Source organism: Hyphopichia burtonii, assembly GCF_001661395.1.
Source record: "Hyphopichia burtonii NRRL Y-1933 unplaced genomic scaffold HYPBUscaffold_7, whole genome shotgun sequence".
NCBI lineage: Eukaryota > Fungi > Ascomycota > Pichiomycetes > Serinales > Debaryomycetaceae > Hyphopichia > Hyphopichia burtonii.
In genome coordinates this window covers 289,977-313,938 of record NW_017963734.1, presented here as the reverse complement: position 1 = coordinate 313,938, position 23,962 = coordinate 289,977, and the positions used below count along the sequence as shown (strand labels likewise).

General features: G+C 35.1%; 13 protein-coding genes across 13 annotated transcripts; 8 read left to right on the top strand and 5 right to left on the bottom strand.

Annotated features, from left to right (window-relative positions):
- The first annotated feature begins 146 nt into the window (after nt 1-146).
- On the top strand, nt 147-886 carry HYPBUDRAFT_153791 (uncharacterized protein). Its single transcript, XM_020221731.1, has one exon. It carries the CDS (start codon nt 168-170, stop codon nt 825-827), a length of 660 nt encoding a protein of 219 aa, XP_020074584.1. The 5' UTR covers nt 147-167; the 3' UTR covers nt 828-886.
- A 461-nt stretch (nt 887-1,347) lies between these two features.
- Nucleotides 1,348-7,841, top strand: HYPBUDRAFT_12956 (DNA-binding ATPase). Its single transcript, XM_020219408.1, has one exon. It carries the CDS (start codon nt 1,737-1,739, stop codon nt 7,701-7,703), a length of 5,967 nt encoding a protein of 1,988 aa, XP_020074583.1. The 5' UTR covers nt 1,348-1,736; the 3' UTR covers nt 7,704-7,841.
- Nucleotides 7,842-8,355: 514 nt separating this feature from the next.
- RIM2 (Rim2p) lies at nt 8,356-9,568 on the top strand. Its single transcript, XM_020221730.1, has one exon. It carries the CDS (start codon nt 8,416-8,418, stop codon nt 9,511-9,513), a length of 1,098 nt encoding a protein of 365 aa, XP_020074582.1. The 5' UTR covers nt 8,356-8,415; the 3' UTR covers nt 9,514-9,568.
- Nucleotides 9,569-9,705: 137 nt separating this feature from the next.
- On the bottom strand, nt 9,706-10,553 carry HYPBUDRAFT_153789 (uncharacterized protein). The gene has a single exon (XM_020221729.1). It carries the CDS (start codon nt 10,522-10,524, stop codon nt 9,796-9,798), a length of 729 nt encoding a protein of 242 aa, XP_020074581.1. The 5' UTR covers nt 10,525-10,553; the 3' UTR covers nt 9,706-9,795.
- Nucleotides 10,554-10,772: 219 nt separating this feature from the next.
- MED8 (Med8p) lies at nt 10,773-11,393 on the top strand (the record flags this gene model as incomplete). The annotated part of the gene is made up of 1 exon (XM_020222369.1): nt 10,773-11,393. One exon carries the CDS (start codon nt 10,773-10,775, stop codon nt 11,391-11,393), a length of 621 nt encoding a protein of 206 aa, XP_020074580.1.
- GDT1 (putative ribosome biosynthesis protein) lies at nt 11,376-12,665 on the bottom strand. The gene has a single exon (XM_020221728.1). The coding sequence runs from the start codon at nt 12,532-12,534 to the stop codon at nt 11,488-11,490; it is 1,047 nt and encodes a 348-aa protein (XP_020074579.1). The 5' UTR covers nt 12,535-12,665; the 3' UTR covers nt 11,376-11,487.
- Nucleotides 12,666-13,102: 437 nt separating this feature from the next.
- On the bottom strand, nt 13,103-14,611 carry NDH51 (Ndh51p; the record flags this gene model as incomplete). Its single annotated transcript, XM_020220256.1, has 1 exon — nt 13,103-14,611. The coding sequence occupies one exon, from the start codon at nt 14,609-14,611 to the stop codon at nt 13,103-13,105; it is 1,509 nt and encodes a 502-aa protein (XP_020074578.1).
- An 828-nt stretch (nt 14,612-15,439) lies between these two features.
- Nucleotides 15,440-16,252, top strand: HYPBUDRAFT_7689 (uncharacterized protein; the record flags this gene model as incomplete). Its single annotated transcript, XM_020223680.1, has 1 exon — nt 15,440-16,252. One exon carries the CDS (start codon nt 15,440-15,442, stop codon nt 16,250-16,252), a length of 813 nt encoding a protein of 270 aa, XP_020074577.1.
- A 114-nt stretch (nt 16,253-16,366) lies between these two features.
- KTR2 (mannosyltransferase) lies at nt 16,367-17,689 on the top strand. The gene has a single exon (XM_020219390.1). It carries the CDS (start codon nt 16,525-16,527, stop codon nt 17,638-17,640), a length of 1,116 nt encoding a protein of 371 aa, XP_020074576.1. The 5' UTR covers nt 16,367-16,524; the 3' UTR covers nt 17,641-17,689.
- Nucleotides 17,690-17,801: 112 nt separating this feature from the next.
- Nucleotides 17,802-19,022, top strand: HYPBUDRAFT_113927 (uncharacterized protein; the record flags this gene model as incomplete). The annotated part of the gene is made up of 1 exon (XM_020219009.1): nt 17,802-19,022. The coding sequence occupies one exon, from the start codon at nt 17,802-17,804 to the stop codon at nt 19,020-19,022; it is 1,221 nt and encodes a 406-aa protein (XP_020074575.1).
- A 193-nt stretch (nt 19,023-19,215) lies between these two features.
- On the top strand, nt 19,216-20,279 carry ERG20 (bifunctional (2E,6E)-farnesyl diphosphate synthase/dimethylallyltranstransferase; the record flags this gene model as incomplete). The annotated part of the gene is made up of 1 exon (XM_020219406.1): nt 19,216-20,279. Exon 1 carries the CDS (start codon nt 19,227-19,229, stop codon nt 20,277-20,279), a length of 1,053 nt encoding a protein of 350 aa, XP_020074574.1. The 5' UTR covers nt 19,216-19,226.
- Nucleotides 20,280-20,356: 77 nt separating this feature from the next.
- Nucleotides 20,357-20,650, bottom strand: QCR8 (ubiquinol--cytochrome-c reductase subunit 8; the record flags this gene model as incomplete). The annotated part of the gene is made up of 1 exon (XM_020219845.1): nt 20,357-20,650. One exon carries the CDS (start codon nt 20,648-20,650, stop codon nt 20,366-20,368), a length of 285 nt encoding a protein of 94 aa, XP_020074573.1. The 3' UTR covers nt 20,357-20,365.
- Nucleotides 20,651-20,946: 296 nt separating this feature from the next.
- RPL17B (60S ribosomal protein uL22) lies at nt 20,947-21,572 on the bottom strand (the record flags this gene model as incomplete). Its single annotated transcript, XM_020220255.1, has 2 exons — nt 20,947-21,195; nt 21,264-21,572. 2 exons carry the CDS (start codon nt 21,570-21,572, stop codon nt 20,947-20,949), a joined length of 558 nt encoding a protein of 185 aa, XP_020074572.1.
- Nucleotides 21,573-23,962: the final 2,390 nt, after the last annotated feature.

Below are 23,962 nucleotides of genomic sequence, written 5' to 3'. Positions count from 1 at the left end.
ATAGGTATACGGTAGATTTTTTTTTTTTTTTTTGCAATTAAACGGACCTGGGGGTAGTGCACTACCTTATTGCCGTTAATCGGATTGAAAAAAAAAAAAAAATTGTATAGACATATCGACAAAAAAGTTTTCGAACTAGTAACTACTTGTAATATAAAACAACCACTATGGCTAAAAAGGGAGGAGAGAATTCCAAGAAAGCAGCCGGCCAAGCTAGAAAAGCCGACAATGCCAATAAAAAGAAACAAGACCAAGCAGCAGCAGCAGAGGCTGCAGAAGCAGCTACTTGGGAAGACGGATCCAAAAAGGGTAACAAGAAGAAGGAAGACGCTCAATTCAAAAAGGAGGAAGCTGCTCGTAAGAAGGCAGAACGTGATGCATTATTAAAGGCTGAAGAGATTGCCAATCCCTCTAAAAGTAGAGGTGCTGCAAAACAAGCTAATAAAAAAACCAATAAAATTGATTCCTTTTTGGATTGGAATAAAGACACTCCGGAATTAAGTGCCAGTGGGTTAGATTCCGCATTGGAAGCATTGGCCTTAACCGGTAGAGATGGAGGTGTTCAATCAAAGGATATCGATAGACACCCAGAAAGAAGAGTCAAAGCAGCATTTGCAGCTTACGAAGAAAAAAGATTACCAGAATTAAGAAAAGAAAACCCTGGTTTAAGATTACAACAAGTTAAAAATATCCTCTTCAAAGAATTCCAAAAATCTCCTGAAAATCCAATGAACCAAGATACCAACATCGATTATAACGCCTCCAAAGATGAAATCGATGCTAAAAAGAAGGACGTCAGAGCCCAAAGAGAGAAAAAATTCGCCTAACCAATTGATACTCGTACGTATTAAAATTCTATAATGAATTATAACGATCTAATAGTAATTCCATCTTGTAGAGGCACGGGTGTTTATCCTTTTGGGCACGACTTGTGCGCGTGCACGACATTCTTGCTTTCCCTTTTGGGGGAAGCTGGTAAGTGCACGCTATTGAACTTATATATATATATGTGTGTGTATGTGTGTGCACGGGTCTTTTGTTTGGCAGTATTTTTTTTCCAGCCCATTTTGCAATCAGCGTAAGAGCCTCCGGTATCAATTGTGAATGGGGGCCCTGGTTGAGCACATCCCGGCTTTATTTGTGGATGCGTTTGCCTGTGTATCCACGGTCTTCAACAGACATCAACTCGAGTCCCAGAGGAGCAAGTCAATGGAAAAGCCAATGAAAACCGATAGAATTTCAAGATTTCTAAAAAAAAAAGAGAGAAAAAAAAATCACATCTCAAAATTGACTAACAAAACAAAAAAAAAAAAGACAAAAAAAAAAAATTTGGAAAGGAACAATAGGAAAAAAAAAAAGAGAGCGAAAAAAAACAGTTGCAATCAAAAAATATAAATACATCTGAATGCCCTCAAAAAATTTCGGCGGTTATATCAAGTTTTAGAAAGAATTTTAGCCATACAAACAACCCAGGCGATCCAAATACATTGACTGGGCGAGTGGGATTGTGCTTGATTGAATAGGAATTGCTAGATTGAAGTACTTTTTGTTAGTTCGCAAGTGAGAAAGCACATTATCAAAGAGAATTCACAGCTATAGCCGCCAAAGACTTTTTACCTTAATTGACGTTTGTCTATGTTTTATCCAATCATTATAAAGAATCGAGTTGTTATTTATATTTCTTAGTATCTTTCAAGAAGCTGTATTATTAAAGTTGTACTATTGCATGTCATATAATGTCTAGATTAGATAGATTGGTTGTACTTTTGGAAACTGGGTCGACACCCTTTATAAGAAGTACTGCTGCGGATCAATTATCAGATTTGGCCAAAGGACATCCTGAAGAAACCATAAACTTGCTAGGAAGAGTTTATCCGTACTTGAAATCCCCCAAATGGGAAACTAGAATTGCCGCCGCCAGAGCATTCGGTGGGATTGTTAATCATAGTGATATCTGGGATCCCAATTCTAACGAGGCAATTAAAAAAGAACACGATTTGGAAGATATCGAAATGAAAGATATCGAACAATCAGTTAATATTAAAAGGGAAGAAATTGATGATTTCAATATACAAATAAAGAAAGAACAGGATGAGGAATTGAAAAAAATTCACGATAATTTATCAAACTTAGTAGATTTTAATTCTTGGAACTTATACGAAATTTTAAAATCAAATAATAAACTATTGGCAACTGGTGGTGATGAATATGAACCAAAAACTTCAAATAAAGATGATGAAATAACTGATATAGATAATAATTCATTAATGAATAAATTAAAACGCCACAAGAAAAACCTTTTAATCAAACAAGAAGAAGCAAACCAAATTTTACTACAAAATTCAAAACCTACTGGAGGTTCAGCCATAATAAAAACTGAAGAAAATTTAGAAAATCCTTCAATAAAACAAGAACCTGATTCCACCTTTAACGAGTCTTCTCCTCCTCCTTCGTCAAGCCCTCAACCTGATACTAAAACAAACGCTCTGAGCGCTCGTTTAAAAGCAATGCAAAAACGTAAAGCTAAAGTTAATGCCAAATCAAACGCTAATAAAATAAAACCAGTTGATTTATCTCAAAGTTCAATTTCCAGAAAAATGGTTGAAAATGGTGAAACTCCAATATCCAATAATGAAAATATTCACGATCAAACTAGTAATAATAATAATGGTCATAATAATAATAATACTCCTCAATTCGATATAACTTCTCAACAAGGTGGTGAAAAATTGGTTCTAGAAAATAAAGCTCCAGAATTATCACCTTTATTATCCCAGCATAATAAAGTTGCCGGTTTAATTTGGCAGTTTCAAGGTGTTTATGAATTATTACTTGCTGATTTATTCGATTCAAAATGGGAAATCAGACATGGTTCTGCTTTGGGTTTACGTGAATTAATTAAAAAACATGGTAAAGGTGCAGGAAGAGTAATGAATAAATCAAAACTTGAAAATGATATCAATAATGCTTCTACTTTAGAAGATTTGGCTGTTAGAATTTGTACCCTTTTTGCATTAGATCGGTTTGGTGATTACGTTTCCGATACTGTTGTTGCCCCAGTAAGAGAACTGGCTGCTCAAACCCTAGCGGCTCTCTTAATTCATCTTGATGATAATGTGGTTTTGAAAACTTTCTATTGTTTGAATAATTTAGTTTTACAAGAACATACTGATAAGTTTGACATGAATAAATGCTGGGAAGCAAAACACGGTGGTATGTTGGGTTTAAGATATTTTGTTAGTGTTCGCACTGATGTATTACTATCAAACCTGGAATTATTAGATGTGGTGGTAAATATGGTGTTACATGGTTTGAAAGAAAGTGATGATGATGTTCAATCAGTTGCTGCTCTAACTTTAACTCCAATTGCGCATGAATTCGTTAAGGCAAAAAAGGACGTGATTCATTCTTTATTAAATGTTATCTGGGATTGTTTAACAAATTTAAGAGATGACTTATCCGCATCAATTGGTTCAGTTATGGATTTATTATCAAAATTATGCACTCATAAAGAAGTAATAGAAATTATGCAATTAGAGGCATCTGAGAATACTTCTCAATCTTTTGAAAGTTTAGTTCCTAGATTGTTCCCTTTCTTAAGACATTCAATAACAAATGTTAGAAAGGCCGTTTTAAGAACAATTTTTGAATTTTTATCTATTACTGATAAATCTACTAAAAATTGGATTAATGAAAAAGCTTTGAGATTATTATTTCAAAACTTATTATTAGAACAAAATATTGAAGTTTTGAATTTATCAAAACAAGTTTTCAACCAATTATTATCCCAAATTAACGAAAACGATAACTTATTATCAATGGAACATTACTTCGGTCAACATTTTCAACCTTTATTAACATTATTGATGACCCCTATAGGTATTGCAAGACATAACTATCACATGAATACCAATTTGATTATGAGGCCCTCTGGTCATGTCATCGGTGCTTTGGATAACCAAAGTAAATCTTTTAGAAAGGATGCAAGTCCTGTGGATGATTATAGTCTTGAACCTGAAGAACCAAATACGTCTACAAATGGTAACGGATCGGAAAAAAGAGGTCGTAAAAGAAAATCTCCAAGTGAAGCAACTTCATCTCAAGCTTCATCAGCAATTCCAATGCTCGATGAAATGAGAATTAATATTGATTCTCCAATGTTTAAAGGTGATATCACTTTATTAGGATATGATGTGTTTATCCGTACCAGAACTTCAGCCGCTAGCACTTACGGTGCAGCTTTGTCTTACATAACTGATGAAACCATTTTGACTAAAATTTATGAAATGTTAATTTATTATTTAAATGTTCCTCATGCAACTCCCCGTTTATTTGCATCAATGATCATTGAAGAATATGCCAATGCTTTGAAATCAAGATCATTATCAATTCCCCAAAAAGCTTTGGATATGTTCAGTGATCCTTTGATGACTGTTTTATCCAACACTGATTCTAATTCTTTGCCTTATTATAGAGAACTAGTTTCAACTTTGAAAACAGTTAGAACCTCATGTTTGCAGTTATTTGACGTTTTCATCACAACTGCAAAAGTTCCACCCACCAAAATTCCTCAATTACCTGTTGTAGTGCAGGGGGAGGCAGAAGCAGGACCAGGTGCTTTTGGTTTAGAAAATGCTGAAAAAATTATTAATGAAACTTATCCTAAATTGATGAAAAGCTTATCAGCCACTTACAGAATGTCTGCAAATTCAGCATTAGAAGATGCAAAACATCGTATAACTTTAGCCATTGAGGAAGCTAAGAACGCAAGGTCAAATAGAACTACAAGTATTTTAGCTGTTCATGCAGCAGCTGTGTTGGCTTTATCTGGAGTACCGAAGAAGTTGAATCCAATTATTAGAACCTTGATGGATAGTATAAAACTCGAAAATACTGAATTATTACAAAGAAGATCCGCCAATTCAATTGCATTTTTGATCAAGGAACTAAATGAAATTGGAAAAAATAACGCTTCTGACAAGATTGTGAAAAATTTATGTGCATTTTTATGTGTTGACACCTCGGAAGTTCCTGAATTCCATCATAATATCAAATTCAAAGATAATATTCTTTCTTTGAGAAAGGAAGAAGCTAAAACAAATCCTGCGGATATTGCAGCCCATGAACGTGCTGTTCATGAAGCAAGAATTAAGCGTAATGGTGCATTACTCGGTCTCGAGGCTGTTTTAGAAATATATAAAGAAAATTTATTCGCTAGTGTACCAAAGTTGAAAGGTATTATGTTGGAACCATTGAAATTGTTAGAAATCTCATCAACTGATGAAGTTTTGAAGGATGACTTGAAGGGTCAAAGCATTATCGATGCATTGGGTGTGTCTAGGGCATTGTTACCCAATTTGGACGAATCTCTCTACCCTGAAATCATTGAAAGTTTCCCATTGTTATTGCCTGGCTTGAGATCTGAATTTTCAGTTTTCCGCTATTCTACTGCTAAATACTTTGCTACCATCTGTTCAATATTACCGACAAAAGCTTTCACATTTTTGGTGAAATCAATTTTACCTATGTTAAATAATGCTGGTGATATAAAGGAAAGACAAGGTGCAATTGAAACTATTTATCATATATCTGCAGCTATGGGGTCAGATATATTACCCTACGTTGTATTTTTAATCGTTCCTGTTTTAGGTCGTATGAGTGATTCCGATCCCGATGTACGTATATTGGCAACTACTACATTTGCTTCTATTATTAAATTGGTTCCATTAGAAGCAGGTATACCAGATCCTGAAGATATGCCAAAGGATTTGTTAGAAGGCAGAGATCGTGAAAGAGATTTTATTCAACAAATGATGGACCCTACTAAGATCAAGCCTTTTGATTTACCTGTTACTATCAAAGCAACATTGCGTAAATATCAACAAGAGGGTGTTAACTGGTTAGCGTTCTTGAACAAGTACCATTTGCACGGTATTCTATGCGATGACATGGGATTAGGAAAAACTTTACAAACAATTTGTATCGTCTCCTCTGATCATCATATAAGAGCTGAAAATTTCGCTAAAACTAATTCTGTGGAATTCAGAAGATTACCTTCTTTGATTATATGTCCTCCATCTTTAACTGGGCATTGGGAACAAGAAATTAATCAGTATGCTCCATTTATGAAGGTTGTGGTTTACGCTGGTGGTCCATCTGTCAGAGCTAACATTAGATCGGAAATTCCTGGTGCAGATGTTGTTGTCACTTCGTATGATGTTGCCCGTAACGATGTTGAATATATTTCAGTTAATGAATATAATTACTGTGTTTTGGACGAGGGTCATATCATCAAAAATGCCGCTTCCAAGCTCACTAAATCCGTCAAAAGATATCGTTCAGAACATAGATTGATCTTATCGGGTACTCCTATTCAGAATAACGTATTAGAATTGTGGTCTCTTTTTGATTTCTTGATGCCCGGGTTCTTGGGTACTGAAAAAGTCTTCCATGAAAAATTCGCCAAGCCAATTGCAGCTAGTAGAAATAGTAAAACTTCTTCTAAGGAGCAGGAAGCTGGTGCATTGGCCTTAGAATCATTACATAAACAAGTTTTACCGTTTATGTTACGTCGTCTTAAGGAAGACGTGTTATCTGATTTACCACCAAAAATTATACAAGATTATCATTGTGAATTATCAGATTTACAAAAAACATTATATAAAGATTTTGTCAAGAAACAAAAGTCAACTGTTCAAGAAGAAGTATCTAAGTCCGGTGAAGACGAACCAAAAGAAAGCAAGACTCATGTTTTCCAGGCTTTACAGTACATGAGAAAGTTGTGTAATCATCCTGCATTGGTTCTTTCTCCAAGTCATCCTAAGTATGCGGAGGTAAGTCAATATTTGTCGACTCATAATTCGGATATTAAGAGTATCGAGCACTCCCCTAAATTGAAATCATTGAAAAACTTGTTATTGGAATGTGGAATTGGTACCCAAGACAGTGATTATTCTGGATCTAAACTGAAGCTTTCTCAAAAACAAAAACAGCAACAACAACAACAGCAATTGGTAACATCAGAAGGTGTTATTTCAGAACATAGAGCTTTAATTTTCTGTCAATTGAAAGATATGTTGGATATTGTTGAAAATGAGTTGTTGAAGAAAAATTTACCCTCCGTAACTTATATGAGATTGGATGGTAGTACAGATCCTAGAGACAGACAATCAATTGTTCGTAAGTTCAATGAAGATCCTTCTATTGATGTATTATTATTGACCACAAAAGTTGGTGGTTTGGGTCTTAATTTGACCGGGGCAGATACTGTCATTTTCGTCGAACATGACTGGAATCCTATGAATGATTTGCAAGCAATGGATAGAGCACATAGATTAGGTCAAAAGAAAGTTGTTAATGTCTACAGATTAATTACTAAGGACACTTTAGAAGATAAGATTATGGGTTTGCAAAAGTTCAAAATGAATATTGCCTCTACCATTGTTAATCAACAGAATGCTGGATTAGCATCTATGGACACTAACCAATTACTAGATTTATTCGAAGTTGATGAAAATGCTGCTAAGGCTAACGGTGGTGAAAATGAAGAATCTAAGGAAAGCAACAATAACTTCCCTGAAGATGTAGCTGGTGGCCTTACTGGTAAAGCTGCCGATGCAGTCGGTGAATTGGCAGTCTTGTGGGATGAGTCTCAATACGAAGATGAATATAACCTTGATAATTTTATCAAAACTCTTAAATAGAAATGATGAACATTGCAATAGTTTATCTTTTTTTGCATATTTGCTTGTTTTCTATGCCTCTGATGATGACTAATGAGTATATTTTAACGAATAACTATGAAAACTTCCTCATAATATGATCCGCTGTATACATGTAAAAATAAATTTAGCAACTGTTTCGTTGATTGTTAAATTGGGGTATATTTGACACTATTTGTAAAAAATGTAAAAAAGTTGTGAAATTACACTTCAAGACTACGCTACCTCCATCAACTCTCAGATTTTTGTAAATCCAAACCTAAAGGTTAGAAGAAACCTGTTGCTTCGTTTCCTTTTGATTTCGCCTTGACTTGACCTTGATATTCGGCTGTATAAAAGGCTGCAAATAAGTTTGCACATTGACTCCTTTCACACAGAAACACCCTGAAAGTAGTGATTCATCAGGCTTGAACTCGAGAAGTATGAAAAGCCAATTTCAATCACATAGCATTACCGCATCTCTGCTATTTTGTATCAACTACTTCGATTACGTTGGGTTCTTTGCTCATTGGATGGAAATGCTTGCAAAATCTATTCTCGAAATCCTGTACATAACAAGGAGTTTTTCCTGAAAAAAAAAAAAAAAACTTAAAAAAAATACCGAGATGAGGAAGTTCTACGACTAACAAAGAATACTTTTTAAGACATCAACCTAAACAAGGTTTGTATGAAATAAAATACTGCAGAATTGGCAATGTCTAATCAGAGGGATCCGAATTACAGACTCCAAATTTTAGAAAAAGATGCAGAAACGTCTTTCCCGTTTCTTGCCTCAGATGAAAAGTCTGCCACTAATAGGAATCCAGAGCCACTAGGACCAGTGCAAACGGCAGGCCAACGTCAAACGAAGAATTGGGTCCACTTTGTTGCAGGGGGGTTTGGTGGTATGGTTGGTGCCGTTATCACTTGCCCATTGGACGTTGTGAAAACCAGATTGCAATCAGATGTCTACCACTCACTTTATAACCAAACACCCAAATCATCTAACCCGATAGTCAAAGCAGGACAACACTTAAAGGAAACTGGATCAGTGTTGCGTAATCTTTATGTCAATGAAGGTGTAAGAGCATTGTTCAAAGGTTTAGGGCCAAATCTAGTTGGAGTTATACCCGCTAGGTCAATAAATTTTTTCACGTACGGTTCAACCAAAGAAATAATTTCATCAAATTTCAATGGAGGAAATGAAGCAGCTTGGATTCACTTAGCGTCTGGTTTGAGTGCTGGGTTTGTCACTTCAACCGCAACTAATCCAATTTGGTTGATTAAAACAAGATTACAATTAGATAAATCGAAAGGTAAACACTATAAGAATTCCTATGATTGTTTCAAGCACATTATGAAGTATGAAGGTTTCAGAAGTTTATATAAAGGTTTAAGTGCATCTTATTTAGGTGGTATAGAATCTACTTTACAATGGGTTTTATATGAACAAATGAAATCTTTTGTTAATAGAAAATCTTTTGAAACTTACGGTAATGATGCTTCTAAAAAAACTACCAAAGATCATATTTTAGAATGGTCTGCTAGATCGGGTGCTGCAGGTGCTGCAAAATTTGTTGCCTCATTAATTACCTATCCTCACGAGGTTGTTAGAACTCGTTTAAGACAGGCTCCACTCGAAGCCACAGGTAAACCAAAGTATACTGGCTTGATTCAATGCTTTAAATTAGTGGTTAAAGAAGAAGGATTAGTGAGTATGTACGGTGGTTTAACACCTCATTTATTGAGAACAGTTCCTAATTCTATCATCATGTTTGGTACTTGGGAAATAGTTGTTAGGTTGTTGTCATGATCGTCATTTTTTTACGAAATATTTTTGTTTTATTCAGTTTTTCATTTTATTGGGGTTCTATTTTATTTAATTTTTTTTTTTTACATTTTCCATTTGTTCGATTCTCGTGCTTTCCTTTCATTATGCCTTATTTTTCCAATTCATTAATCGTACTTAAGTTCTTTAGGTCTTCATAACCTTATAATTTTTATGCTTGTATAGATATCTTCTTCATACTACTCTTGTAAATACTTTTCTTCTCGTGTTATATACATATACATATACATAAAAGCTACCTTAGTTCTATTTAGCATTCCAGTAGGCTTCCTCTTCGGGTGCCAATGCATTGTTGGCAGAATATTCTTCATTGTCGTCATTAATATCCTCACTATCTGACAGTTGATTATGGAAATCATCATGTCGAAGTTTCTTTGAATTCTGTTCTTGGTCATCTTCAACCGGTCTCTTCTGACTACGTATGGCTTTCTTAGTATTAAAGACTTCTTTGTAAAACATTGGAGGTTCACCTGGAGGCAAAACCACTCCTAAGGTATCAATCAAGGGATCTTTTTCATATTTCTTCGATGAATGAGCCTTCAATGGTTTGGTATCATTTTTCAATGGAGTCAAAACTTTATACGTAAGATTCTCTGCATTTGGAACTTTACCTAGAGGGTTTAACTCAGGATTGAAGTAGACAGACTTGGCTCCCCATAACTTCTTTTCAGCCTTTCTTTTAGCATCCTTGTCTGATTCAATTTTTTTTAAAAATGGTTCAATTTTAGAAGTATGCAATTTGTTTTTCACTATGAAATCCCAATCAGACTTTAGTTGTTTCAATTTCTTATGGTCCTTTTGATCTTTTTGAGGATTTGCCTCTAACAGTTCAATCTGCCTATATAGTCTGATTGGATCTACAGAATTTAACTTTGTTAGTTGATGTTGTCGCTTCTGACGTTGTTGGATTTTATGCTGTTGCTTCAGTTCATTCTTTTTGAACTCTGCCGCTAGACTATAGTTTCCTCTGATCATGTTCTTCCCTTGGGTCTAAATTTGCTGAAGTATTATAGTAAAGATAGTTGATGTATTAACCTGAAGTCGCAAATTTCAATTTTTTAGTATATGTATATTTTTTTTTTTCAGGTTTTTCTTTCAAGTTAACTTCAATAGTTACTCCATCAGTAAACTGAATTATAAGAATAATGAATAGACTACAGCCTCCAAACCAGCCCCCTGTTATCAACAGTTTGAACCAGAATCAACCGACTAACGTTGATACTATGCAGATTCCAATAGACTCCTTAGAATCAATTAGAAATCGATTAAACCAAATACATTTATCACTTCGAAAATTATCCGATCAAATTAATCATCATAATAGGCACCCAAACCAAGTTAAGTTACCCAGCTATAGCCACATTCAAAATCAATTTCAAGTTCTCATCACCCAATTACAATCTGTTGCATCAAATTTAGACAATAATGAAAATGTATTGAAAAACACCAATGTTTATCCATTGCCTAGCTTCCCAGCAGCCCAGCATGAAGGGTTGGTGACCACCTTATTGAGAAAGAAACCATTACCAGAGGTAGATGAGTGGATTGATAAAGCAATTAGTGATGTGGAAAGCTTTAATATAGACATAGTAAAAGATGACGAATTTGCCAAATGGAGTTCATCGAAAGTACAAGAACTAAAAGAAGAATTTCAGTTTTACGGGTTCCACCTGGATGAGGAATTGCATTTCTTGAAAACAGAAGAAGGGAAACGAGAGACACAAGAGAAGCAAAGATTACAAAATGAAAGAGATGAAATTGAAAGAAGGATTACAGACGGAGGTAAAACTGGATTAAATTCGAATCAAGTATTAAAATTTATGTATCAAGGAATATTAGAATAAGCATAATACACACCATTTAAGAAATTAAAGGTAGCAAAGTCTAAACAAAGAAAAAAAAATTCTATATATAAGGAAGGCCGACACGTAGAAGTGATCATTCAGTAGCACCAGTGTTATTATAAGCATCATAAAAGTATAAGATAGCGAAAACGAAAAATGCAATAGCACCACCCAAGGTAACGTTTCTCATTGAAATTCTTTTAGCTAACAATTTACCACCAATACAAGCGGCAGCAGTACAGAAACCATGACCAATGATGGCACCCAAGATAACCATCCAGTAATCCGAGCCGGCTGCCATTGCAATAGTTGCAATTTGGGATCTGTCTCCCCATTCACCCAAAAACGTCATTACAAAAACTTGAATCCAAACTGGTGATAATACGAAAGATGCTAAATTTTGGAATGAGTCAAGCATATCTTCATGCCATTTTCTATTAGTTGGTTTAGGTTTGAAAGTCGAATCGGAAGGATTTCCCGATTCAATATCGTTAAGTTGTTCATTGATATTACTAGAAGCTAATTCTTCTTCAACTTCAGCCAATTCTTCATCAACACCCAAATCCTTGGACATTGATAAACCTTCATTTAATAATTTAATACCAAATACAACGAACAAGACCGATGCAAGGAATTGAGTTATTCTTTGAGAAATTAAAGTTGGTAATGCATGTCCAACAACTCCCGATAACACCGTCATGACTGCTAATGAAGAAAATGCAGAAGAGAATACAATGAATCTTGAATTTCTCATAGCCATTAAAGCAGCAATTAAGAATGTTTTATCACCGATTTCAGAAACAATAATCATTGAAACAGACATGATGAATGAATCATATGAGCTTTCGATGTCTTTCGTTCCTTCTTCTTGTTTTGCTTCAGGATTGGCATATGGGTCCAAAGGCTTTTTGGCATGGCTCGGAGTTGGATCATTATCTTCATTTTCAAGCTTATGAACATTTAATTTGGAAGACAGCTTGGAATAGTCCTCCTTCACTTCAGCATTGATGTCCGGTGACACTCCAGTATCCGATCCAGAGTTTAAATTAGAATTAGAATTTACTCCATTTGCAACATCCGATAAGGCATTAGTTGATGCCAAAAGCAAACTTGAATATATCAACAAGGCTGAAAACTTCATTTTTCTTCAAAGTATCCCAGTATTTCAGCAAAACCTAGAGTTCTAATGAAAAGACCAATTTTTTAAAAAAATTTTCGATCTCACTGATAAACAATTTTTCAATGGACAAAACGGAGCCAAATATGTTAAGGAGATATACACAGTATACGTCTATATATCCTTCAACAAGAAAAAGGAATTAATTCAAAGAAGATACTTCACTATCGAAGGCGAGATACCAGTTCTGTCGAGAAAAAATGGCAATAGTGTATCTTATCTAGTCTTATGGTGTATTTTTTGTTCCACGTAGTTTTTTTTGTAGGCATCGCCAGAAAACCTGTACACAGACGAAGATTAAGTGTTAGAAGATCGATTTGAGCCAACGAATGGGCTACAGATAGTAGTTGTAATGAATGGGCTACAGAGAACAAGTTGTAACGAATAGATTTATTAAAAAAAGAAAATGGAAAAACTAGAATATACAAACAAAGATTTTTGTTAAAAAAGATTGGAAAAAATAAAAAATAGTAAGAAATGCAGTTGATGATATACAAATAAATATAAGAGGAGTCTAATGAGAAATCAAAGTTTAATGATGGGCAGAAGGAATTGGATTGTCGATGACTTTACCTTCTTTGACTTTACCACCTTTAACCCAACCACCATATTGGACTGGTTCATGTTCATTATGATATTGGTTAATTCTTTCAACCATTAAAGGTCTGAAAGATTTGATTAAACCTTGAACTGGCCAAGCGGCAGCATCACCCAAGGCACAAATGGTATGACCTTCGATTTCTTTGGTCAATTCAAAGATCATATCAATTTCTTTTTCAGAAGCTTGACCTTTAACAAATCTATCCATCATTTTTTGTAACCAGGTAGTACCTTCACGACAAGGAGTACATTGACCACAGGATTCATGTTTATAGAAAGCAGAGAATCTTTGAATGGCTCTAATCATATCGGTTTGTTTATTCATGACAATAACAGCAGCGGTACCTAAACCAGAACCTTCATCTCTTAAAGCGTCATAATCCATTAAAACATTATCACAAACTTCTTTTGGCATGACAGGAACAGAACAACCACCTGGAATAACCCCTAATAAGTTATCCCAGCCACCTTTAACACCACCACAATGTTTTTCTAATAATTCTTTTAATGGGATAGACATTTCTTCTTCAACGGTACAAGGTTCGTTAACATGACCAGAAATACAGAATAATTTAACCCCAGCATTTCTTTCACGACCAAAAGAAGCAAACCAATCACCACCTCTTCTTAAGATGGTTGGAGCCACTGAAACAGTTTCAACATTGGCAACGGTAGTTGGTCTACCGAATAAACCAACACCAGCAGGGAAAGGAGGCTTCAATCTTGGTTTACCAGCTTTACCTTCGATAGATTCAATTAAAGCAGTTTCTTCCCCACAGATATAGGCACCCATACCACGATGAAGATAAACATCAAACGGATAACCAGAACCACAAGCATCTTTACCTAAGAAACCAGCAGCGTAAGCTTCATTAATAGCTTCTTGTAAAATATTAGCTTCATTATAAAATTCCCCTCTAATATAAATGTAAGCAGCACTAGCATTCATACCACGACCAGCTAATAAACAACCTTCAACTAATTTATGAGGATCTTTTCTAATGATTTCACGATCTTTACAAGTACCGGGTTCACCTTCATCAGCATTAACAACCAAATATCTTGGACCAACGTTCTTTTCCCATCCAGGAGGATTCATAAAAGACCATTTGAGACCTGAAGGGAAACCAGCCCCACCTCTACCTCTTAAACCGGATTTTTTCATTTCATCAATAATCCATTTATCGCCTTTCAAAATGATTTCTTTGGTTTTATACCAATCTCCCATCTTCATGGATGACTTTAAATCATGTCCATAATGTCCGTAAACGTTTTGAAATATACGATCTTGATCTTTCAATCCACCATGAACTCTATTTGGATTAGCAGCTGGATCAGCACTAGTTGCCAATGAACGAACAACCGGATAGCTTTTGTTTAGACTAGTACGCAACTGTCTTTGTAAATGACCCGAAGTCACTCTAATGTTACGAAGCATCATCTTGTTAAACAAGTATAGCAGGGGGTCTAATGATGAGTGTTGTCTGGATACTTTTTTTTGTAAAGCGAAAAAAAAAAGGCAAAGAGCCAAAAAACTCAATTTGTGATAACTTTGTGTTGGTAATGAATTTTCATTGGATGCTATTGGATAATTTTTATGGGGGGCTGGTGTGCGGGTGTTTCATCGAAGGAAGAAAGCACCCGTACATTTGTATATGTACGGGTGCGTTTCCCGACCGGAATTCTATTCAGTATCCGGGGGTGTCGACCCCCCTCGGAAGTAGCCAATAGCAAAATGTACGGGTGCAGATTTTGCATGTTCATTGGCTGTTTTGCAATCAACAGCCGTCTTTTCGTATATGAACTGTGGCAGGCCCAGCGAATACTTCCTGTACATGTAGCTGAAGGCTGGCCAGGAGCTGAAGGCTGGCCAGGAGCTGAAGGCTTGAAGCTGAAGGCTTGAAAAAAGCACTTATGGTGAAATGTAATACTTGTAGAAATACGTATGCTTAAATACAAACAGCTATGCAATTGGGACTGATTTTTTAGATAAACTGGCCTACGCTTAACTCCATTTGGGCTGAGATACTCAGCACTGATTAGATCGGTTTCTTGTTCACCGTTATGGGAGATTTGTGTTACTCGGATTTTAATCGTCCTTTGTAACGAGAATTTGGCACTTCCTTTTTTCCTCTCGGTTGATATTTTGCAGCACAATTCTATATGCTAGTTTCTGCACTTCCATGCTGGAGGGAGAACCCTTGGTGCTGGTATATAAGTCCACCACTTGTAGTGGGAAACCATCTTATGTTAATAATGGTTATTAAAAATGATATTTTTGATAAAAATTGTAATAATTTTCAGTATAATCAGACTAGGGTTGGCCGACGTCTCGATACTCCAGTCAGTGAAGAGCCCAATTTTCCATCCCAACGATAATGGAGAAGTGGAAATTGACATTACGTGGATCGACGATGGGTTCCAGCCACATGTTTCGAAGATCACCCATTTCACCATATCGTTATTTGGAGGTTCCAATAATGACATGCGGAACATTAAGACTTTGGCTCCCAATATAACCTTATCAAGTGTTGAAAAAAACGGTTCTGCTGCAAAACCAAACTGGAACTATCAGGTCAAGTTTAATCAGAATACTACCGGCAACGGATGGTATTTCTTTCAAGTTGTATCGACCATTGGTGATTTTGAAACTTACACCATTCACTATTCACAGAGATTCCAGCTACTCAATATGGCTAAGAATACAACCAATACCCACTGGCAAAACCTCCCTCCGCCTGCTGCCGACACCACCACCTCCCGGGCCACGTCCAAGGACAACCGCATGTCAGAGTACTTTACAGTCCCGTACGCTGGGCAGACTGGCTCAATCCGGTATGCGCCAATGATGCCAACCGTGGATACAACCACCACGAACAAGAGATGGCAAACCCGATTGAGCAAACCTTCCTTGACTACTTTTACTAAAGTCGACCAAACCGCTCCTACAGTTGCTTACACCATCACCCAACCGCAAACCCAGGTGTTTGTCACCAGTGCAAACACTGCAAAGCCCACGCAAAACCCTTCGTCGTGGTATCCTGCCAGTAAATTGATCAAACTGACTCCAAGTATTAAGTGAAGGGTTTCTGGTGAACTTTTCGCGGATGAAAAAAAAAGTTGAAGACACCTTTAAAATGCTAAGGTCCCTCTCTCTCTTTATATAATACATAGATGGCTATGATCAAAAGACTTAGTACGTTACTTGTATTGGTAATTGCATATGTATATCTTTATGGATCCCATTTTCGAAGTAATCAAGAAGCAGTATATGTTTTCCGAAATGAGAAATTGAATCACATAATAAATGGCAAGTCGATACCGGATTCTAAGCAAGAATATCATTATGATCCCATGAAGACAGGGCACCAAAAGCTAAGTGGGAACTCATACTTGATGAATCCGTTCCCCCATTTGAACAAAAATCAAATTGGTACTGAAAATGCAACCATGGTGATGTTAGTTAGAAATAGCGAGTTAGAAGGCGCATTACAATCAATGAGATCTTTAGAAGATCGTTTCAATAGACATTATAAATACCCGTATGTTTTCTTGAATGAAGTTCCATTCAGTGATGAGTTTAAAGAAAGAACAAGCTTAATGGCAAGCGGCGAAACCTACTATGAATTAATACCGGAAAAAGACTGGCTTCCTCCACCACATATCGACGAAGATAAATTGAATCAAAATATAGAAAAATCTCAAGATATCATCTATGGCTGGTCCAAATCCTATCGTAACATGTGTCATTTCAATTCTGGATTTTTTTATAAACAAAAAATTTTAGATAATTATGATTATTACTTTCGTATTGAACCAGATGTGGAGTATATGTGTGATTTCCAATATGATCCTTTCACGTTCTTAAGAGAAAATAATAAAGATTACGGGTTTGTAATCGCTATTCATGAATATGAAAATACTATACCTACTCTTTGGGAAACGGTTAAAAATTTCACCAAAGATTATCCTGACTTAATCCACCCAAATAATTCACTTGATTTCATAACGACAAAAGAGGTCGACATCAACTACGGTTTTAACATCAGTGATAACGACTCGGAATATAATCTTTGTCATTTCTGGTCAAATTTCGAAATTGGTAATTTGAATTTCTTCAGAAGTGATGCTTATAATACTTATTTTAATTATCTTGATCAAGCTGGGGGTTTCTTCTATGAACGTTGGGGGGACGCTCCAGTTCACTCAATAGGCCTCAATCTACTAATGGACAAAAACCGCATCCATCATTTCGAAGATATCGGGTATTATCACGTTCCTTACCTAGCATGTCCTACTTCAATCGATGTTAAAACTTCAAAAAGATGTTTTTGCAAAACTAGAGGTCTTGATCACGATGTTTTGACAACCCCAATCGACGCCGAGCCTTTCAGTTGCTTGGCCAGATGGTGGAGATATGGCAGTGGTAAGAAATTCCTCAATGAAATCGACTATACCTTCAGTCATTGACCTTTATCATTTTTTGCAGTATATATTTAATAGACGATCGTGTACCGACACACTTTATTTTTTTTTTTTTTTCCCTTCGTTCTTTTGAAGGCATCGCATCGATTTTTTTTATATCTGAAAAGTTTACCACTATTATCAGGGTTTGGTAGTTAACACAAGACATGGCTAGAAGAGGTACTTTAAAGAAGCAGTTGAAGAATCAACAAACCATCGATGCCAGCAATAAGGCAGAAAAGAAGGAGAAATCAGAACCAAAACCAGAACCAGAATCTGAGTCCGAATCTGAAGCCGAATCTGAATCTGAAGATGAAGTAGAAGAACCAAAACCAGTTCAAAGTAAGAAATCAAAGACTGCTGATTACGAGAGTCTGGCTTTGTCAAAAAAAGAACAAAGAAAGTTGAAGAAATTGCAATCCCAAATTGAAAAAACTGAAAAAGAAGATGAAAGTGATGAATCTGAAGAGGAAGAAGCCGAAGTCGATTTAGAAAAATTGGCTGCAAGTGAAAGTGAAAGTGATATAAACGGATCAGAAGAAGAAGAAGAAGATGATGAAGAAGACGAAGAAGAAGAAGACGAAGAAGAAGAAGACGAAGAAGAACAAGAAGATGTTCCATTATCGGATGCCGAAATAGATTCAGACGCTGACGTTGTTCCTCACACCAAATTAACCATAAACAACTTAGCAGCATTAAAAGAATCATTAGCACGTATTGAGTTACCTTGGTCTAAACACTCATTCCAAGAACATCAATCGGTTGTCAGCGACGAAGTTGTCGAATCTCAAATTAAAGATATTTATGACGATACTCAAAGAGAATTAGCATTTTATAAACAAGGTTTAGATGCGGTCAAACAATCCAGAGCCACTTTATTAAAATTGAAAGTTCCATTTTCAAGACCTTTAGATTACTTTGCTGAAATGGCTAAAAGTGATGAACATATGGATAAATTAAAGAATAAATTATTAGGTGAAGCTGCCAATAAAAAGGCTTCGGAAGATGCTAAAAAACAAAGACAATTAAAGAAATTTGGTAAACAAGTTCAACATGAAACTTTACAAAAAAGAGCTAAAGAAAAAAGAGAAACTTTAGAAAAAATTAAATCATTAAAGAAGAAAAGAGGTACTAATGAATTAAATAACGATGATGAATTCCAAATTGCATTAGAAGAAGCCACCCGTGAAGATGGCGGTGACAATAAAAGAAGAAAACCAAATTCTAAAAGATTAGCTAAAGATTCCAAATACGGTAGAGGTGGTATGAAGAGATTTAAAAGATCCAATGATGCTGAATCTTCTGCTGATGTTAGTGGGTTTTCAAACCACAGAAAAGGTGGTAAACCCAAGTCTAACAGACCAGGTAAAAGTAGACGTAGACATTAGGTACACCGTTATATAAAGACTTTGTATATTACATTTTAAATGCAAAAATGAAAAATTAAAATGGCTGTAAACGAGTAATTTTTTTTATTTTTTTTTTTTCTCTGTTGGTCTTTTGCGCGTACGAGGAAGATTTCACCAAATTTTTCAGATCTATACGAGGAAATTTGATCAACTACTTCTTTTTGATAACCTTCAAAGACTACAATGGATAAACAAGCCGCCAAAGACAGATTCATCAAGGAATTCGACCAATTGGTCAAGGAATTGCAAGAAATCTTGACCAATTACAAGATGCCTCAAGAAGCCATTGATTGGTTTACTAAGAGTTTAGATTATAATACCCCAGGAGGTAAATTGAATAGAGGGTTATCAGTAATTGATACTTATGCCATTTTAAAGGGAACTACTTCAGATAAGTTGGGTGATGAAGAATATAAAAAAGCTGCACTTTTAGGATGGTGTATTGAGTTATTACAAGCATATTTCTTAGTTGCTGACGATATGATGGATGCATCGAAAACTAGAAGAGGTCAACCATGTTGGTATTTAGTTGAAGGGGTTGGAAATATTGCGATCAATGATTCATTCATGTTAGAAGGAGCCATTTATATTTTATTAAAGAAGCATTTCCGTCAAGATAAATATTACGTTGATTTATTAGATTTATTCCATGAAGTTACCTTCCAAACCGAATTAGGTCAATTATTAGATTTAGTCACTGCTGATGAAGAACATGTTGATTTAGATAAGTTCAGTTTAGAAAAACATTCATTCATTGTTACTTTCAAGACTGCTTATTATTCATTTTATTTACCAGTTGCATTATCAATGTTTATGGTTGGTGTTTCAAGTGAAGAAGATTTGAAACAAGCCCGTGATATTTTAATTCCATTAGGAGAATATTTCCAAATTCAAGATGATTTCTTAGACTGTTTTGGTACCCCAGAACAAATTGGTAAGATTGGTACTGATATTAAAGATAATAAATGTTCTTGGGTTGTTAATAAAGCATTAAATAAAGTTAATCAAGCACAACGTAAACTTTTAGATGAAAACTATGGTAAAAAAGATGATGAATCCGAACAAAGAGTTAAAGATTTATTCAAAGAATTAGAAATCGAAAAAGATTATTATCAATATGAAGAATCAATTGTTAGTGAATTAAAACAAAAAATTGATCAAGTTGATGAATCAAGAGGTTTCAAAAAAGAAGTTTTAACTTCTTTCTTGGGTAAAGTTTATAAACGTTCTAAATAGATTAATCTACAATACCTCTTTTAATAATCTTTTTATTAATATATAATTTTACTATTCAAATAAGAAATAAATAACATGCAAATAGATTAAGCATTAGCTTTTTCTAAATCTTCTCTACCAGCTTTAGTATACAAGTATTCATTATAATCTCTAGCAACGGCCCAGATGTTCCAAACAATAACACCAGGAATTATAACAAATAAAGCTTGATTTTTAACTCTTCTGAAAACGTTAAAAACAGAGTTATATAAAGCTCCCTTTAATGGTCTGGTAGCATAAGGAGAAACGGTATAAGTAGTGACATACTTTTGTTTTGGGGAACCTAAGTGACCCCACCAGCCAAGGTAAGTACGAGGATGTGGTCCTGCCATGATATATTGATAATGGTAGAAGTAAGAACTAGTTAATTTCTCTCAACTTTTCAATGGCTTTTTTAATCTTTTTTAACTCGAGCTCAATTGGTTGGTTGGATGGCTGGGAGGAAGACCCGTACCACTGCACGTGACATTAAAAATTCCATCCGTGCACCATAAATATTATTTAAAACCTATACATTGAAAGACATTCTACAGTCCAGGTTATATTTTTAATTTTTTATTAGACTTTTATTATATCAACAGTATATATAATAAGGTACACAATTAAACGTTAAAAGGATTTATTACATTTAAGCAGAAGTTAATCTTTTTTGAGCAGCTAATCTACCTCTTTGTCTAGAATTTAATCTGATTTTCTTATCTTCTGGGGCTTTAGAGACAGCTTCTTCTTCTTCAGTTAAGATGACTTCAATGTGGGATGGAGAAGATTGGTAGGCATTGATTCTACCGTGAGCTCTGTAAGTTCTTCTTCTTTGTTTTGGAGCTTGGTTAACTTGAATGTGAGAGATTTTTAATTTAGAGACGTCTAAACCTTTAGCCTGTTATATGGGTTAGTAAATATTCTTTTAAATTTAAAAATAAGTTTGTTGTGTTTGCTTATACATACTTCAGCGTTAGATTGAGCGTTTTGTAATAAATCTTTGATAAAGTTAACGGATTTAGCTGGCCATCTAGCTTTGGTAACACCAAATTCTTTACCTTGAGCAGTTCTACCAATAGAACCGGCAAAACGACGGAATGGAATAGCTCTTTGGTGATCTAAAACTTGATCCAAATATTTTTGAGCTTTTTCTAAGTTCCAACCATTAACGGCTTGGGCAGTTTCACGAGTGTTTTTGAAAGAAACTCTCAAGTAAGAACCACGGGCAGAGGCAGACTTAGCTGGGTTGGTAGAAGTAACACCGTAACGAGCCATTTTTCTTAATGATGATATATCTTAATGGTTATAGAGCTTCAAAAGAAAAATTTAAAAGGTATTTTTTATTATTGATTGAAAAATTGAGTATAGGTCTCTCACTTGAAAATTTTTCCAGTGCGCTGCTCATTCTTTCTTTTTTTTTTTTTTTTTTGCTTTGTTTAACGTTCTGCACACTGGAGGAAAAACATCCATACACCCAGCATCCAGTTATGACCAGGGCAGAAGCCCTCGTCATCCACACGTGATACACCTCAGCAACTCTCGAATCAAGACCGAGTTTTCCTAGATTTCCAATTTGGGGATACGAACGACTAATTAGCAGCCTAATTGATAACCTCCACAATACGAGGATCAATGATAATACACAAACATCAAAGCTTATCATGGTATGATAGCGTACTCAGAGTGTAAACATGGGCTTGCAAAGTAGTAAGGGCAAAGGTAAGATTTATCGTAGAACGAGTTTGGGATTGTTGAGGTATAGTTTTGCAATAATACAGCAAACTGTTGAATAAGATTAAACTCTAGTTGAATATTACAATGTTAATTAGGTGCGATAATGAAACAATCTGAAGTAGTACTAGACGTTTTCTTACGAAACTTTTTTTCAATTCAATTGAACCTATTCCTACAAACAGTATACATATAGACATGTCAGATGGATAGCACACCAGTGGGTTCTTTCGGTGAAATATATTGGACCTTTATAAATAGTATAATGAAACTAAATCATATTTTATCAAGCAGACATGATTACAAAGCAATTGAAGACTTCCAGAGGAAGGGATGGATAGGAAAGAGATGCATCAATTATTATTTAAAAATGAGCTATTGCATAGCCAAACGAGGATGATAATTATTTTATCAGTAACTGAGTTCATATGAACGGTATACAGTGAAGTTTTACATCTTCAAGACACTTTCGTTCAAAGTTCCAATAATCATCGCCACGATCATTCACAACATAACTCTTATATTAAAAAGCTGATGCTAAGGAAACCAATAGTTGGTCAATCGATTGGCTGCTAAGACTGGGACGTGCGCCAACCAAAGAAGGGTATAACACTAGGAATAGAAGATAACTAATTGTTTCAACCCTGTTTAATAGCCTGTGAGCGAATTTGCCCAATTAGACATGCTGTTTTTAAGAAATTGTTTGCCTGAAGACAGTTCTGCGATGGTATTACCAAGTGATAACATCTTGCATCATCATGTAACGTCAAATTGATACGCTAATTGTAGAAAATATGTTGACTCCTTCCCAAAAGCGGAATTGACAGAAAGGCCATCAGTCAAACGTAATATGGGTAAGAAGATATAAACAAATGATGGAAATAATAGCGAGTCATGAATTGCAAGGGCATGAACTCCTCCGTAGCCCTCGATATATTTAGACTTTACGCACGATAAAACATAGAAGTGTCAGTTTATCTCTTCTGATTTCTACAATTGACCTTGTTCCTACAAGTGGTATCCATGTCTCCCATTATGAATTGAGCTCTACTTATATCAGTGTATAAATCCCTGACTAATGATTTCTTCTATTTTTCTTAAAATCTTATTTGGTAATACATTTTTTTTTTTAAAATATTACATTGACAATATGCAATCGGCTTACTATTTATTCCTTAAAAGGACAATACTTGAACCGATTCTGTTGTTATTTTGTTTTGGTTGTTAGAGTGGAGGTTGTATAGCAAAGTATGATTAAACGTTTATCTGAAATATACTAAACTTAAAGCCTGCTAACAAAACAAAAAAAAAAAAAGACAAAAAAGACAAAAAAATAAGGCACTAACAAAAAAAAAAAAAAAAAAAAAAAATAGAGAATCCTTTTTTTGTTTCTTTCAAATATTCTTGATTAAAATTAAGTCATTTGTAATTCCTTCTTCTTCTTCTTCTTCTTCTTTTCTTCTTTGTAGTATTAGCATTGGTGTATCTTAATGTTGTTGCTGTTTAGAATGGCCAAAATTGGTCTTTGCGATTACTGATGAGATCATGTATGCTATCTGAAAAGAGAATGATACCGGTAACTTTCCCACTCAACACTTACATTGTTATAGATATATATATGTGTATGTTCTTATACTAGGTTCTTATGCTATATGTTAATTGCATATGTCGTTATAAGTATATGTTAATTACAGTTATTATAGGTATAGGCTATACTATATACTGGATAGCCGCCGGTGGAATTGGGTCTTTTGTGGTTGCTGGTTCGCTGGAGAAAGTACATGTTCGCCCGAAAAAAGTGCAGGTTCGCCCTTCCTCAAAGTAGTGAGAAAACCCAAAAACAAGCAAGAACGCCCCTTTTAACAAAAAATCCACTACCAAATTTTTTTTTTTTTTTTTTGGCTTTCTATTCTGCTTTTCGAAAATAGTAAAAC